The sequence below is a fragment of the Ascaphus truei genome, chromosome 5 (genome assembly GCF_040206685.1).
Source record: "Ascaphus truei isolate aAscTru1 chromosome 5, aAscTru1.hap1, whole genome shotgun sequence".
Taxonomy (NCBI): domain Eukaryota; kingdom Metazoa; phylum Chordata; class Amphibia; order Anura; family Ascaphidae; genus Ascaphus; species Ascaphus truei.
Window position 1 is genome coordinate 89,887,767 of NC_134487.1, and position 16,215 is coordinate 89,903,981.

At 41.3% G+C, this 16,215-nt stretch overlaps 1 protein-coding gene across 13 annotated transcripts in view; it reads right to left on the reverse strand.

Annotated features, from left to right (window-relative positions):
* Nucleotides 1-16,215, reverse strand: part of NAV3 (neuron navigator 3) — an 879,638-nt gene that overhangs the window by 88,765 nt on the left and 774,658 nt on the right. For 11 of the 13 annotated variants that reach the window (XM_075600199.1, XM_075600190.1, XM_075600196.1 and 8 more), the window contains 4 exons: nucleotides 14,540-14,807; nucleotides 13,293-13,995; nucleotides 2,882-3,367; nucleotides 518-580 (listed from right to left, as the gene is read on the reverse strand). In XM_075600199.1, coding sequence (XP_075456314.1) covers nucleotides 518-580; nucleotides 2,882-3,367; nucleotides 13,293-13,995; nucleotides 14,540-14,807 — 1,520 coding nt within the window. The remainder of the gene's footprint in view (nucleotides 1-517; nucleotides 581-2,881; nucleotides 3,368-13,292; nucleotides 13,996-14,539; nucleotides 14,808-16,215) is intronic. The other 2 variants (XM_075600193.1, XM_075600202.1) reach the window with 1 other exon arrangement.

The following is a 16,215-nucleotide window of genomic DNA, read 5'->3' on the forward strand; positions in this document are numbered from 1 at the left end:
ACATCTCGTAAAGTCAGTGATGGAGCTTTGTGGATCTGACTTATTGAGAGACAACTGTGTACAAAAAAGAACCACACAAGATACCTGGGATATACAAAGTATATTTAGTATCTCACATATTTCATTGTCAGGAGGGAGCCAGTACCACCTTTAGGTCATTCCTAACTACTGCACCGTAAAATTCCTGTGTTAACTATAACGGAGTTCTGTGGATAGGAGGTTAGAAGAAACACCTCTTTTGAATATCATTAGCACTACTGTCTGTTATACTTAACACCAGGTCCCTTACAGCTAAAAACAGCACTTAACACTGCATTAGTAAGCTTTGAAGAGACCCATTAGCAATTAATGGTGCGTTAACTTAACGCCTCATTAAGTCAATTATGGAGTTCTGTGGATCTGGGCCAAAGTCTGTTCAGCAAGCAAACAGCGAGATAAGTTCAAAAGAGAGGGACAGAAAGCAAAAGACATCCCAAGCTGTGTTGAGGCATCAGTCATGCTCATACAATATATATACCTTAGTCCCTTTTTGGGTAGTGTATTTCGGTAAAGTTGCATACTGTTAAAGTAAAGAAAACCCCTGAGAACAAGACAAAAAAACCATTAGAAGTTAAAGCAGCAACAATGTGAATCTAGGAAATAAAATGAGATAAGCTAAAATTTGATTGTATTGAGCATTTTACACAAAACCCTTTCTTGAACTGCATTTTAAAATAGAACATTCTTAAAAAAAAAAAAAAAAAAAAAAGTTTTTCTGCTCCACTATACTAGACGTGGCAGGAACAAGTCCGGTTCACTTTGCATAGTTGCTTTAAGTTTTTTTTTACAAAGTTCACAAAGCTTTCTAAGGCCTCGGCCATGCTCCCTGCTGGCGTGCTGAGGCGCGCTGAAGCGCAGGGAAAGCGGGTGCTTTCCCTGGCTTTGCAGTTGCTTACCGCACGCGCTGTCAGCGGGCCGTCAGGGTGCGGGCCAGTGACGTCACGGAGCTGTTTCGCCCTCATTGGGCGAACCGCTCACGTGACCGGCCTTTCGCGCCGGCAAGCGGAGGAATTTTAAATTCCCCTAAGACCTGCGCTTCCGCAAGCGCGCGGAAGCGCAGGTGAGCCCCTACTAAAGCCGCTCTAATTGCGGCTGTAGGGGCTCAGTGCTGAGTGGGAGCGCGCGTCAGCCAAGGCGTAAGAAAGGATTTGGATTTTTTTATGCAAATATGTGCAACACTGGCAAACGGACTTAAAAAAAAAAAGATGGCTAAAAGTGCTGGGGTCAGAGGTGGACTCTAAAGGGGGGGGGGTGCTCTTCCTGTGATCCAAGTTGTCGAATCACTTTGTCTTCTACTGATCACATTGAAGCTTTCAAATGGCAGCCAGAGCAAACCTGACCCTAGGCAGCCGTATTGTGTTCATCTGACAAGTATTCTTGTTCAGTGGTAAAATGGGATGGCCGGAGGTTGGGGCATTGTGTATTGGCTCAGGTAATACAGGAAATAAAATGTAAGCACATTGGGTTACTGTTTTAAAAATATAATTCTCACTGACCATCAAAGCTAGAGTCCAGGAATACATTGTAAATGCATCCTCAATGTGTCACCTCCATTAAAACATGTTTTTGCAGTCAAACATTTATGATCTGTAGTGCAATTGTGATATCATAAAAATGATATTACATGTCTGTATATTATTTCTCAAAAGCAATATTTAAGATAAAATGTGGGGGGATCACAAAGATTTATGGAATCGTATATTCCTTGAGTGGACTACACAGTCTATAACCTTTTTAATGCCTGTGAGGAGAAAATGCCAAACAGTACTATATATTGTTTTAAGGTAAGCCCCCTAGGAGGCGGTGTTATGCCGTTTTCCTTGGTAACTATACCAATAGTAAGACATTTTGCTGGTGTTGATGCCTATGTAGCTGCACTTGAGGGTTAACTATCACTGCAGAGTGTTACAAACTTTACATATCACAAGCACATTGTATGATGTAAAATAATATATATTTTCACAGTGTTGAATAATTTTGAGAGCTATGTACCAAGGCATGTTTGGAGCAAAATGAATGGAAATGTGTCTTCGTGTGTGAATATAACAAAGCATGTGGCTCCAGTTCTGCTGCGTTATGTGCGTCAGCTTGCAATTTGTGGATAGTTAATAGGAGACGTTATGGAGGAGGAGGAGTTAAATGCTACAAATATTATAATGAAATCAATTAAATCGGATATATAAATTCTGCCTAATTGTAAGTCCTCTTATATCTTTCCCAGGAATAAACTGCACGTTAAATGTATTCAGAAAATGGTAGAATGCATTGAAACAAAAGTTTATAGGCACTGTCCTTCCATTGATAAATTATACATTTGTCTCTTGAATGCACAATTATACAGTGTGAATCCGAATAACCATTACATGATAATGTTTGATTCTGCATCACTTCTTACAGTATGTTTTTCATATTTGGAATATCTACGGTTTGAGGGCTATATCATATGTATATTACTTTCCTGACCTTATAAAATTGAGTTTCTATCATTCTGAGGGGACAATGTTTAAAATGCACATTTTATACAATAAAGATGTACATGGTGACAAGTCCCTAATTTCCAAATCATTTCACTTTCCTGTGAATGGCTTCTTCATCTCCAATAGCTGCAATATAGGTACAGTACTTCCTTGTGATGGTTTATAGGTATTTCCTCCTGTTGTGATTTTTATTTCTTGAAAAGTGCAGTAAATAATGTTCTGTATAATATGGTAGTTATCAGATATTAGACTTGGTAGAGAGTAATCATAGACAAGTAGGAAAAAATAAACATATACAACAAAAGGCAACAATCTGCATAAACAGAATTGTCTCTTTGGTCTATTTTTTAACCCAAACTGCTCACCTTTCTGAGAGCGTAGATCTTACACTGCCAGTCCTCATAAGCAGACTTTGAATTTCCTGCGTGCTTGTGGTCAATCCAGAGAGCGAGCCATGGTGGCTGAGTGGCAAATCAATAGACTCAGAACTAGTGTGGAGGCTGGTCGTAGATTGGTAACTAGGCGTGTCCTTGCTTCCAGCAGAAGAGCTGCTCAGATTCGCGGTCCATACTTGACCCCCTGATGTAAATGAATGAACTGATGCTGAGCTAGAGGTCAAAGACTGACCTAAACTTATGACATCGGGAGTTAACTCTGAGGGTTTACTAAAGAGGGGGCTGCTGCTACCACTTTGGCCTCCAGCGCTGCCCATGCTGCCTGTACCCGATGAAGGTGATTCCAAACTTCCCTGTCTGGAAGTGTTGCTGGCGCTAGACATCACAGATGTGGATTTCACACACTCAGTATTGGCAGCAGAGGAAGCTTTATTTCCTGGTTTTGAACCAAACAACCTAAAAAAAGATAATAACACATGAGTTTTTTTCATGCAATGTCACAACATTGTGCAATTTGCACATCAAACGACCCAATTTAGTGCCTTACCTCATGGGAACGGGTGCAATAGCATCTGCCATATTCCTACATGCACTGAGTACATGTGTAGTTTATTGAACTTAAACCACCTGAATATTAATTTTACTAGTCACACGTTAACTTTTTAACAGATGAGGTGATTTCAGTTTGTTTCAGACTCAATTTTCTCTGTCTCTTTGTTTGCATACCCAACCGGATTAAAACATCGGTGGTGCATATACTGTATGCTGATATTTAGTGCTCCAATTTCTTCCAGATAGAGAGCCCCTAATTTTAAATTATTTCTCTGCTTACACGTAACTATCTTGCATACATTATCTACATATTGTACAAAAATAATAAAACGAGTCATCATCTTTATTTTACTCAATAGTTATTGTAACACCAAAAGTATATATTTTTGTGTAATAGAGGTAGTAGTATGACAATTGCTTGTGCAATTAAAGTGGTATGGCAATATGTCATGTTACGTTGAGTTGTTCCTAACCTTTTACATCTGTCAAATACTGTACAATAACTTGAGTGCTTAAATATTCTTTCAATGCAAGTAACAATTCTATCAAACGTGCACTATATTCCATATGTTTACTTTATTTAATGAACTGAGTACATGGTTGGTGCTATTTAAGAATCAAATAATAACAATAATAATTAGAAATTTGCAGAATTGCCCAAATTAGCTTTGTCTGTTTCTCAAACTTTAGAAAAAGTTTTAAAAAAAACACCACAAAATTTGAGCAGCAAAGCAAAAATTCTAGAAACAAAAATGAATATTGCCGGAGAGAATATATACTGTACCCTGAAATATGGGTATATGAGAGAGTGATGGATAGGGGGGAAGGGAAAAAATGGGTCGAAAAGGGAAGGAGAGAGAGTGTGTGAGAGAGTGAGAGTGTCTGAGAGCAAGCGAGAGAGCGAGAATTAAGGTATACTGTATATACATTGACTTGTATACCTCCCAAAGAACTCATCTATACACCACATGGAGACATACATATGAACACATCTGATATACCTGCAAAATAATCCAGTTTGAATATGTAAAGTATAGTAATTTTTATTTAATTAGCATATTTCCCAGGTGTCTCTCTCCTCTCCAGCACATATTTCAGGTTGTGGAGACTTTTAGAATCAATAAAATGGTGAATTTTGCAACGTTTGAAAGTTTGGGAGAAATAATAATAATCTTCCTAAATGAATGATTAATGTTGTGCATCACTGCACTTTTATAAGTGCATTATGGAACTATCAAAATACCCTTTTTCTGTCATTATCTTTATAAGTGCGTCAATATTCCATTTTAAAATAGTTGTAGCCCTTATTTAAGGATAATAATGTGTGAAATTATATTATATGCAATTTAGAACTCACATACATTTAAAAATGTCATTATACGTTGCATCAAAAGTAGTAAACTAGTCAACAATATATTCAATATATTCAATATACAGTACTCTATAACAGAAAATGCAACTATAATGAGGTGTCTCTTATTTTTATGGATATTAACTACTTCCAATACAATAATTTTAAGAACAATTATTATTATTATTATTATTATTATTATTATTAACAATTGGATGCTGTTTTGTAGTATACATTAACGTACAGTACTTATAGTATAAATGATTTCAGAATTAAACAAAAATGTGCATTGATGCAAGTAAGAAATGTAAATTGCTTAAAATGTCTGACACAAAAACGTAGTTGAGATAACAATATTTCTGTTTATAGTGGAGAAAACGGCCATTTCAACTAGATTACTAAACAACTACTGAAGCTTTGAACCTGTCAGTGTCTATTTCATGTTGTTATTTGCACCCACAATGTGAAGACATGGCAAATGTGTAGTTTACAGTAGAGAGCAATAATAAAATGTTTCTCTTACACATAGTAATTTAAAAGAAAATACGTGATTTGTGTCATGTTATAAATTTCCCTTTGAAGGTAAGATCGTAAAACAACCAAATGCATAGAAGAAAAAGGAATATACATGATTTTCTTGTTTTTGCCACAAGAGGGAAACAAGTGCACATTTTAAGAAATCCAGATCATTTCTGTCTCTATTTAAGTGAGCCAGACAAAAAATGATCTAAAAATGTTATTGTTTTAGATAAAACCCACACACACACAATAGCAGATAATCTCAAAGGAGATCATAATTCCAGCACTGGACACGATTAAATTGAAAGCAAATGCCGTTTATTGATCCGTACAATACCAGGTAACTCAACGTTTTGGTCCCCGGGAGACATTCTTCATCCCTGAAGAAGGCCCCCCATGGAACCGAAACGTCAGGTTTTCTGGTATTGTACGGATCAATAAATCCACATTTGCTTTTACTTTAAATGTGTTCAGTGCTGGTATTATAAACTCCTTTGAGATTATTTGCTATATCTGGGGTGTGCAAACTTTTCAGTCTGTGAACCCCTACCTGCTTCCCCCCCCCCCCCCTGCTCGCACTCCCATCTTACCTGGCACGTTGCTATGTCATGTGACTCTGTGGCATCATTTGATGCATTACCATGGCATACATATATACACACACATATATGTGTATATATATATATATATATATATATATATATATATATAGTGGTTGACAAATCACCAAAAAAATCTACTCGCCACACAAAAAAATCTACTCGCCACCTAATACCAAACGTGTGCTGCTTTTGCCAATATTTACTCGCCCGGGGGTTAAATCCACTCGCCCTGGGCGAGCAAATGTATAGGTTTGTCGAACACTGTATATATATATATATATATATATATATATATATATATATTCACATTTATATATACATATATTGTGGCAGGACGGCCTTGTGGTAGGTCAGAAAGAGTCCACATAGTGCATTTTAGTCTTTAACAAACTCTTTTGTGGTTATTTCTCCACGTCAACAACAAATAATATAGGCACACCTTTAAGGCAAAATCAAATCATAAAACAAAATCCTACTCTGCATTAGGGAGGCTTACTTCTGTAGACATAACAGTCTACCTAACTGACTAGCTAGCTAGCTTATTCCTTAAATGTCGTGAAACCAAAATACAAAAGTCCTTAACTGTGATACTGAGAATCCATCCCAGGAGTCTCCAGGAAATACCTCTGGAACTGACACCACGCAGAAAGGGCAGCTCTGCTATCTCAACAGACTGTCGAGGTTCAGTGACTGGGTGTGTGTCCCAGCCGGTCCCAACAGGCCTTGCGTCCTGCAGATCTGGGGAACCGTAGCATCCAGCGTTGGTTGGAAAAGTCTCAATCCTGGCAGCTTGTTGACTACCTTTTAAAACCCATTTCAATCAGCAGTTACTTAGCACACCCTAGTTGATTGCCTAGCTGGGGAGTTTAACCTCCTGCATACTGGAGTATGCATAGTGCAAGCTCTTTCCAAACGACACAGTCTGTGACTGTCACAATATATACAGTATATATACAGTATATATATATATATATATATATATTGTGACAGAAACCAGGGGTTGGTAATAAACTCCATATACAGGGCTCCCAGGATACTGAACAGTTTCTGTCCTGTCTAAGCTGAACAGGGCAGCCTCGTGGTACAGGCACTCCATTCCACAGTTTGTCTGCTGCCTGTTTTCTGTCACCTGTCATGCTGATTAGAGTTCAGGTATATAAGACCTGTTTCCTGTTTCCTCTGAGCCCCGCCCAAGAGCCTGGAAGGCTGCTGAACTGCAGAGGGGTGAGAAAGCCTCTTTCCCAAATCGCTTCATTCATTCTGTTAGTTTGTCTAAAGACTGCAAAGGTACTTACTTTGTTGGTGGAAGTGGACAAGCCACTTCCAACTCTGAGTCAGGGACATCTAAGTTTAAGTTATCGCTCAGACGAGCAGCTTTTTGTTTGGCTTTGTTTTCTGTTTAAACTGTGGCAGTCTCAGTGCCTGGGACTGAATAAACCAGGCATAGCCTGTTTAAAGGAACAGTACGTGACGTCTCATCATTTAACCTACCCTAAAAGACCGTGTTCTAACAGTCCCGGACAGACGGCGGAGCCCCGGAGTAAGCCGTTTGTCACATATGGTGGAGAATGCGGGCAGAACACTGAAAGGTCTGGGGGTTAAAGAACTTTAAAAAAAAAAAAAAAAAAAAAGAAGGTTTTTTTTTTCTCTCTCTCCAAACAAGATGGAAGACGTGGTGAGTGCGCTGGTACGCAATGTCGCTGTCCAGAAAGACGCGAATGAAGCCCAGCAACAGGCGAGTGAAACCCAGCGACAGCTGTTAATAGCCCAGCAAGAGACTAATGCAAACCAGCAAGAGACAAACCGCCTGCTGAGAGAGGAGCAAAAGCGGTTCGCTCAGGGCTTACAGCAGGAACTCGAGATCCTGAGGGGGACTATCAGTAACCTTCCACTGGCAGAGGCAGCCCCAGTTCCGAAAATGACCAGGGCAAGCCACTACCTTCAGAAGATGGGACCCTCGGATGATGTGGAAGCCTATCTTCTCACGTTTGAACGCACGGCACAGAGAGAGGGATGGCCAGAAGCTGAGTGGGCTGGTCTAATCGCACCCTTCCTAAGCGGCGAACCCCAGAAGGCTTACTTTGATCTAGAGCCCGCCGAAGCTAACGTCTATGCAAAATTGAAGTTCGAGATCCTCGCCCGCCTCGGCGTAACCACGGCTGTTCGTGCCCAAAGGTTTCACGCATGGTCCTTCACGATGGATAAAGCCACCCGAAGCCAGATGTATGACCTCATCCACCTCGCCCGGAAGTGGCTACAACCCGAGATCAACTCAGCAAGCCACATCGTGGAACGGTTGGTCATGGACCAGTTCTTGAGGAAACTTCCCTCTGCCTTACGCCGTTGGGTCAGTCGGAGTGACCCCCACAATGCGGATGAGCTTGTGGCCCTTGTAGAAAGGTACAGTGCAGCAGAAGAGCACCCGCAACCCACAGTCGTGGAGCAACCCCACTATCCGAGGTTCCAGGACTCTTCCAGAGACGGTAAAAGGGTACCGGGGTTAAGGGGCGCTGAAGAGCGGCGACCACCTTCACGCCGCTCCAGCAACAGTGGTTCGCACACTAAGGGCAATAGCCAACATGGGGAGCCGGGAAAAGGCTCTAAGTGGGACACAGACTATGTACCTAAATGTGTAAATTGTCATGAGAGGGGCCACACAGCAAAAATCTGCCCACTAAATGATGAGCCCATGCAATGCAACAGCGTGGAACCTTATTCGCTGTTGTCCCAATGTATGGGCCCTAGCCCAGAGGACCCCTTGAATAACCATCTGTGGGCATTTGTAAAGGTTAATGGTAAGAGGGTTCGGGCACTTCTTGACTCTGGGAGTATGGTCACACTAGTGTCCGAATACCTATTGCCCATTAAGAAGAAACAGGTAAACAGTTCACAAAGAGTGGCAATTTGTTGTATACATGGGGATAATCATGAATATTCCACTGTTGATGTTTTTTTTGAAACAGAATTTGGTTCTTTAGATTTCAAGGTGGGTGTTGTACCCAAACTGGCACATGATGTGTTAATAGGGACCGACTTTCCCCATTTTCTAAAAATGTGGTCCCCAGCTCAGAATAGCGCCCAGAGTTCAATAGCAGACCATAACGAAGTGTTAGAAGAAACAAATCCTTTCCCTTTTTCAGAAATGGAGGTTGACGAGGGCCCAAATAAGAAGGGGGAAAAGGAGGAGTGCTGTGAAATTCCCTTCCCCATCACTACTTTGGTAGGGAATACCCCAAATCAAGATGTTGATCAGGCACTTACCACCCCAGTACAGGATAAGACCCTCGCTGACCTAGAGGTCAGTCCTGGGAGTTTTAAGAAGGCCCAGTGGGAGGACCCCACATTAGCGGTAGCAAGGGGAAATATACGGGACCAGAATAGTACTCATGGCCAACCAGATAGGTCACTTGCTTACCCCTACTTCGAGGTAGAGAACGACCTAGTATATCGGGTTGATAAAAGAAAATCAGTTACAACTAAACAATTGTTGGTACCACGGACATTCCGTAACGTAGTATTACACCTCGCACATAGTCATCCATTGGGGGGACACCTAGGGGTGGAAAAGACAAAAGAAAAGGTTCTCCGAAGCTTTTATTGGCCTGGGGTTCTGGCAGAAATTACAAACTATTGTTCCTCATGCCCAGAATGTCAGATCACCGCCCCGTTCAAAGCATACCGCAGCCCATTGGTACCCCTTCCCATAATAGAGGTACCATTTGACCGGATTGCTATGGATCTAGTAGGACCCCTAATAAAGTCTGCTAGGGGACATCAGCATATATTGGTAATATTAGATTATGCTACCCGATATCCGGAGGCAGTTCCCCTACGTAGCACCTCTGCTAAAAACATAGCAAAAGAGTTAGTACTTCTGTTTTCCCGGGTCGGAATTCCTAAAGAGATCTTATCTGACCAGGGAACACCATTTATGTCCCAAGTAACAAAAGAGCTATGTAAACTCCTAAAAATCAAGCATCTCAGAACCTCAGTCTATCATCCACAAACAGATGGTTTAGTGGAAAGGTTCAATAAAACCTTAAAGAGCATGTTACGCCGGGCGGTCGATAAGGATGGGAAAAACTGGGACTGTTTGTTACCATACCTGTTATTTGCCATTAGGGAAGTTCCCCAGTCATCCACAGGCTTCTCCCCGTTTGAACTATTGTATGGCCGACATCCAAGGGGCTTACTGGATATAGCCAAAGAAACTTGGGAACACGAGGTTACCCCTTACAGAAGTGTAATAGAGCATGTTGCCCAAATGCAGGACCGCATTGCTGCAGTCCTACCCATAGTGAGGGAACACATGGAGAAAGCTCAAGAAGCACAAAGGAATACATATAATAAGGGTGCTAGGGTCAGAATTTTTTTTCCAGGTGATAGGGTACTAGTTCTGGTTCCCACCGTGGAGAGTAAATTCCTTGCTAAATGGCATGGGCCATATGAGGTCTTGGAAAGAGTGGGAGAAGTAAATTATAGGGTAAGGCAGCCAGGTAGGAGGAAACCTGAGCAAATTTACCATATAAACCTACTCAAGCCCTGGAAAGATAGAGAGGTCTTGTTAACCCTAGTACCCCCAGGTCCGTCAGAGAATCAAGAAACTGACCCAGAGGTTAGCATAGCTGAAACACTGTCCGTGCATCAGAAACGAGAGGTCCAGAGTTTAGTGAGAAGGAACAAAGAAATCTTCTCTACACAGCCAGGTAAAACTAACGTAATTAAACATGACATAGTCTCTGAACCGGGGGTCCGAGTTAACCTTAAACCGTACCGAATCCCAGAGGCCAAGAGAGAGGCTATAAGTTTAGAGGTTAAAAAAATGCTAAAACTAGGCGTAATTGAGGAATCCCAAAGTGGGTGGAACAGCCCTATAGTTTTAGTCCCAAAGCCAGACGGTACAACAAGGTTTTGTAATGACTACCGGAAACTAAACGCGGTGTCAAAATTTGATACTTATCCTATGCCCAGGGTGGATGAACTTGTAGAGAGACTGGGCAAAGCCCGATATCTCACAACCCTAGACCTAACAAAAGGGTACTGGCAGGTTCCCCTCACAGAAAGGGCAAAAGAAAAAACAGCCTTCTCAACCCCAGACGGCCTCTTTCAATATAAGGTGCTGCCTTTTGGCTTACATGGAGCTCCCGCCACATTCCAAAGAATGATGGATAAAATTTTAAAACCACATGTTCGGTACGCTGCCGCCTACCTGGATGATGTGGTAATCCATAGTGAAGATTGGCAGTCCCACCTTCCAAAGGTCCAAGCTGTGCTCAACGCAGTTCGGTCTGCTGGACTAACTGCTAACCCCGCTAAATGCACTATTGGTCTGGAGGAGGCCAAGTATCTGGGGTATTCTATTGGTAGAGGGTTACTCAAACCACAAACACTCAAAGTAGAGGCGATACAAAATTGGCCAAGGCCAGTCACAAAAAAACAAGTAAGGACCTTTTTGGGGTTAATTGGCTACTATAGGAGGTTTATTCCCAATTTTGCAACTAAGGCAACCCCACTAACCGACCTCACAAAAGCAAGAGGACCGCTAATGGTAAAGTGGTCCCCCGAAGCCGAACAGGCCTTTAGAAGCCTGAAAGAAGCTCTCTGTGCCCAACCAGTGTTGGTCACACCTGACTTCTCCAAAGAATTCGTAGTCCAAACCGACGCATCTGAGGTAGGGCTGGGGGCGGTACTCTCCCAGGAGTCTCAAGGGGAGGAGCACCCCATCCTTTATTTAAGTAGGAAACTAAATCCCCAGGAGAAAAATTACTCCATAGTCGAGAAAGAGTGTCTCGCAATAAAGTGGGCTGTAGAGACACTCAAGTATTATCTGTTGGGGAGAAAGTTCCGATTGGTCACAGATCATGCACCCCTTACCTGGATGTGTCAAAATAGGGAGAAGAACGCTAGGGTGACCAGGTGGTTCCTAAGCCTACAGCCCTTTAAATTTTCTGTGGAACACAGGTCGGGGCACAAACATGGCAATGCCGACGGGTTGTCAAGGATGCACTCCCTAATATCCATGGTCGCTCACACCTCGAGGTCTGAGCTGGGGGGGAGGATATGTGACAGAAACCAGGGGTTGGTAATAAACTCCATATACAGGGCTCCCAAGATACTGAACAGTTTCTGTCCTGTCTAAGCTGAACAGGGCAGCCTCGTGGTACAGGCACTCCATTCCACAGTTTGTCTGCTGCCTGTTTTCTGTCACCTGTCATGCTGATTAGAGTTCAGGTATATAAGACCTGTTTCCTGTTTCCTCTGAGCCCCGCCCAAGAGCCTGGAAGGCTGCTGAACTGCAGAGGGGTGAGAAAGCCTCTTTCCCAAATCGCTTCATTCATTCTGTTAGTTTGTCTAAAGACTGCAAAGGTACTTATTTTGTTGGTGGAAGTGGACAAGCCACTTCCAACTCTGAGTCAGGGACATCTAAGTTTAAGTTATCGCTCAGACGAGCAGCTTTTTGTTTGGCTTTGTTTTCTGTTTAAACTGTGGCAGTCTCAGTGCCTGGGACTGAATAAACCAGGCATAGCCTGTTTAAAGGAACAGTACGTGACGTCTCATCATTTAACCTACCCTAAAAGACCGTGTTCTAACAGTCCCGGACAGACGGCGGAGCCCCGGAGTAAGCCGTTTGTCACAATATATATATATATAACGGAAATAGCCGTGTTAGTCCAGTTGCGATAGTGCAAAATAAATGAGTTCTTCAGTTTTAGGTGATACCTTTTTTATTTGGACTAACAATTTATGTCATAGGACAAGCTTTCGAGAGTTTTTATTCAAGCAGTATTGCTTGACCTGAGGAAGAGAGGAAAACTCGCGAAAGCTTGTCCTATGACATAAATTGTTAGTCCAAATAAAAAAGGTATCACCTAATCCTGAAGAACTCATTTATTTTGCAATATATATATATATACAGTGTATATATATATATATATATATATATATATATATATATATATATATATATATATATATATACACATACACACATACACACATACACACATACACACACAAAATAAAAATAATTACTTTCATATTCTTTTACTTCCTCTGCTAAAAAATTACACTTTTGCTGCAATTAAAGTAATATTTTAGTATAGGAATGTTCTGTTCATAAGGTAACACTTTAACAATTTTCAGAATACTTGTATTATTTGAATAATTTTAAATTACTATCTTTCTTTTAATCCCTTGCTTTAAATGCTATATACTGTAACCCCATTTCATATATGCATTTATATTGTGGGGCTTGTCTTCTGGTTTCCAATCTAGTAAGTACATAGGGCCTTTGTTACTAAACTTAAAAAAGGAAAGCAAAATCAATATGCTTATGTAGTTTCAGAAAGTTTCTTACCTCCGAAAAGTGGGTGAGGCGATATCAGGGTATTTCGATCCTGGCTGTCTGAGTCCTTGTGTACCACAGGCACTAGCTGATGTCGGGCTGGATTTAGGAGAACTTGATAAAGAAACACTCTCAGAATCTGACACTGATACTTTTTCCTTCTCCTTGTCTGTCTGATTGATGGTGACAGGACTGGAACGCCCTGAGCCAATCTTTGAGGGCTCTCGTAGTTTGGTACTAGCAGCACCTGCTGACTTGCTGCTGACATTGGAGTCAATACTACTAGTGCTGGACCTGTGTCCCCCTCTGCCTGGTATACCACTGGTGCTTGACTTAGAAGGACGGGGTAAACTACGGTATTGTAGTGTAGCTTTTGAATTTGACAGCAACACTCCATCATCTTGATTCTGAGAACCATCAAGGCTAGTTTTTCTCCCTGCTCCCTTTCCCCCAATGCCAGATGATTTCGGTATTTTCCCAAGTGTTGCTGATCCACTATTAATAGTTGCTCCACTTGCACTTATCATGGTGGTTGGCCCAACCCCAGTCTTTTTAAAACCAAAAGAGCCAGTAGCAGTTGGTCTTGCAATTCCAGAAGGAGGCTTTTTCCCTTCATCGCCACTGCTTTTTCCAGCATCTGAAGGAGAGCGCTGGAGAGAGTTACCTTTAAGTGGCGTTTTTACTTTTTCAGAAGCCTTTACATCATCAGTTTTCCCTGTTAACAAATAAAATATAGCATAAGTATACATATCTATTATGGAGACTGCAATGCTAAAGGAAGTGCAAATATAACAGATTGAACCAAACGCTAAATGGCACTGCAATATGTTGCTTCTTCCTCAAACATCTACATGCCTTATAAATGTGAAACAAGTTTATGTTCTTACTACAAGACTTTCATACAGAAATAATTCAAATATATGCACTGTATACTAAGATTAATTTACTCTCGCATTAATAGAATTTATATAACTTACTTTATAATAAGACAAGCATTTATAAATAGCACATAGATAAAGGATTAAAGCTTACTGCAACCATACAGATATAACCAACGTTAATGCACCATGCTAACGTGCTCCGCGGGTGAATTAGCAAGGTAGCCCTACATCCTTCTCACACACAGCCGATTCCAAACAATGGCTCCTTCTCCTGTTGGAGTGTTATGACTGTCCCGCTGCAGTGCCAGTGGTTGTAATAACATTGGCTACATCCACAATATGCCATCATTTGCCTTTTTATCTGTTGATGGTGCTTACCTTGTGCTTTAAGTTGGCTACTTCCAGATTTGTGTCTAGATGATGTTGTCCCGATTTGAGCAGTCATGCCTCGTCTCCATGAGCCAGTCTGAGAAACGGACAGAGATTTTTGGCCCCCTTTCTCAGAGTCTTCAGGCAGCCCAGATGGATGACCTTTCCATTTGCCACTTGTGTCCACCATGTCAAATTCTTCCTCAGGTTTCTTCAACTCATCAGTGCACCACGGTTCAGACTCTGTCAAAGAATGCTTTTCAGCATCTGTTTTCAGCTATAAGAAAAACAAAACACAGGAATTAAGCACAACAGTGTCACAAGTAGAGATGGTCAATGTGTAAACATTCGTCCTGCAAATTATTTGCAGGGTTTTTTGTTAATATTCGATTCATGTACAAATATTCACATGCAAAGTTGTTGTTATAATAATTGTGCAAACGTATGCAATTATGCCAGTGCCAACTATTGGAAAATATAATTTTTGGACATGCAAATTTCCCAGATGGCTCAAGAAGATGTCATACGCATACAGAGCAACTTTGTGTCTGATTATTAATTTGGATCCCCATAATATCTGGGGATTTACATATTTGGTTAGCTAAAGGTTCCATACACATGGTGAAAAGTAAGTGGGAAAGAGGGCAACCCTGTTTGTTACCACTTTTGATCCTGAATAGGTCAGATGGGAAACCTTGGTGAGTTACCCTGGCAACCAGATTTCGGAATTTAATGTAGCAATAGCACTAAAATCCTATTCCCAAACCCAAACGCTCCAAGCGTAGCTTTAAGATATGGCCAATCTATTCTATCAAATGCTTTTTTTGCGTCCACGGTTAATACCATTATCAGGATCTTTTTTGTGTTTGCCAATTCCATCAGATCAACTATACACCTTATATTGTCGACTGCCTGTCGCCTGAAATAAAACCTACATGATCTGGATGTATCAGTCTGGGTAAAATCCGACTAATTCTGTTAGCCAGCATTTTAGAGTAAATTTTAATGTCTGAATTTATTATTGGTCAGTACCTCTTACAGCTTGTCGGGTCCTTCCCTTTTTTAAATATAAGGGAGATAGAAGCTTGGAGCATCTGTTCCGGGAAAGGGGCCCCATCTAGGATTGCATTATACATCCTGAGCAAATGAGAGGCTAATAAATCAACAATTATTTTATAATACAAGTTTGAAAATCCATCCGGACCAGGGGCCTTGGAGGGCTTTAGTTGTTTAATTACTTGAGTTACTTCTTCCAGTGTGAACTCTCTTCCTAGGGATTCCTCCTCCTCCGCACCCAACCCATGCAACCCGGCCTCTTCCAAAAAGGTCTCTAGAGCCCTAGTTTTATGTTTGCATTATGGGTGACCTCCTCCCCCTAGTATACGTAGCTGCTCATAATAGCTTTTAAATTATTCTACTATCACGTTAGGATTGGATGTCAACCCTCCGGATTTACGACGGATGGATTGGATGTTATAATTTGCCAGTCTGTTCCTTAGTTTTGAGGCCAGCAGGGTATCTGGCTTGTTTGCCTTGTCATAAAATTTACTCTTTGACCAACTCAGTGTATTCTCTGCTTAGGAAGTTAGGAGCAAGTTTAGCTCAATTCTAGTATCCTTCAGTATTCTTAGCGTTTCCGCCTTATTGTTACTTTTATGTTCCCCTGACAAGTTCGCCAATTTTGC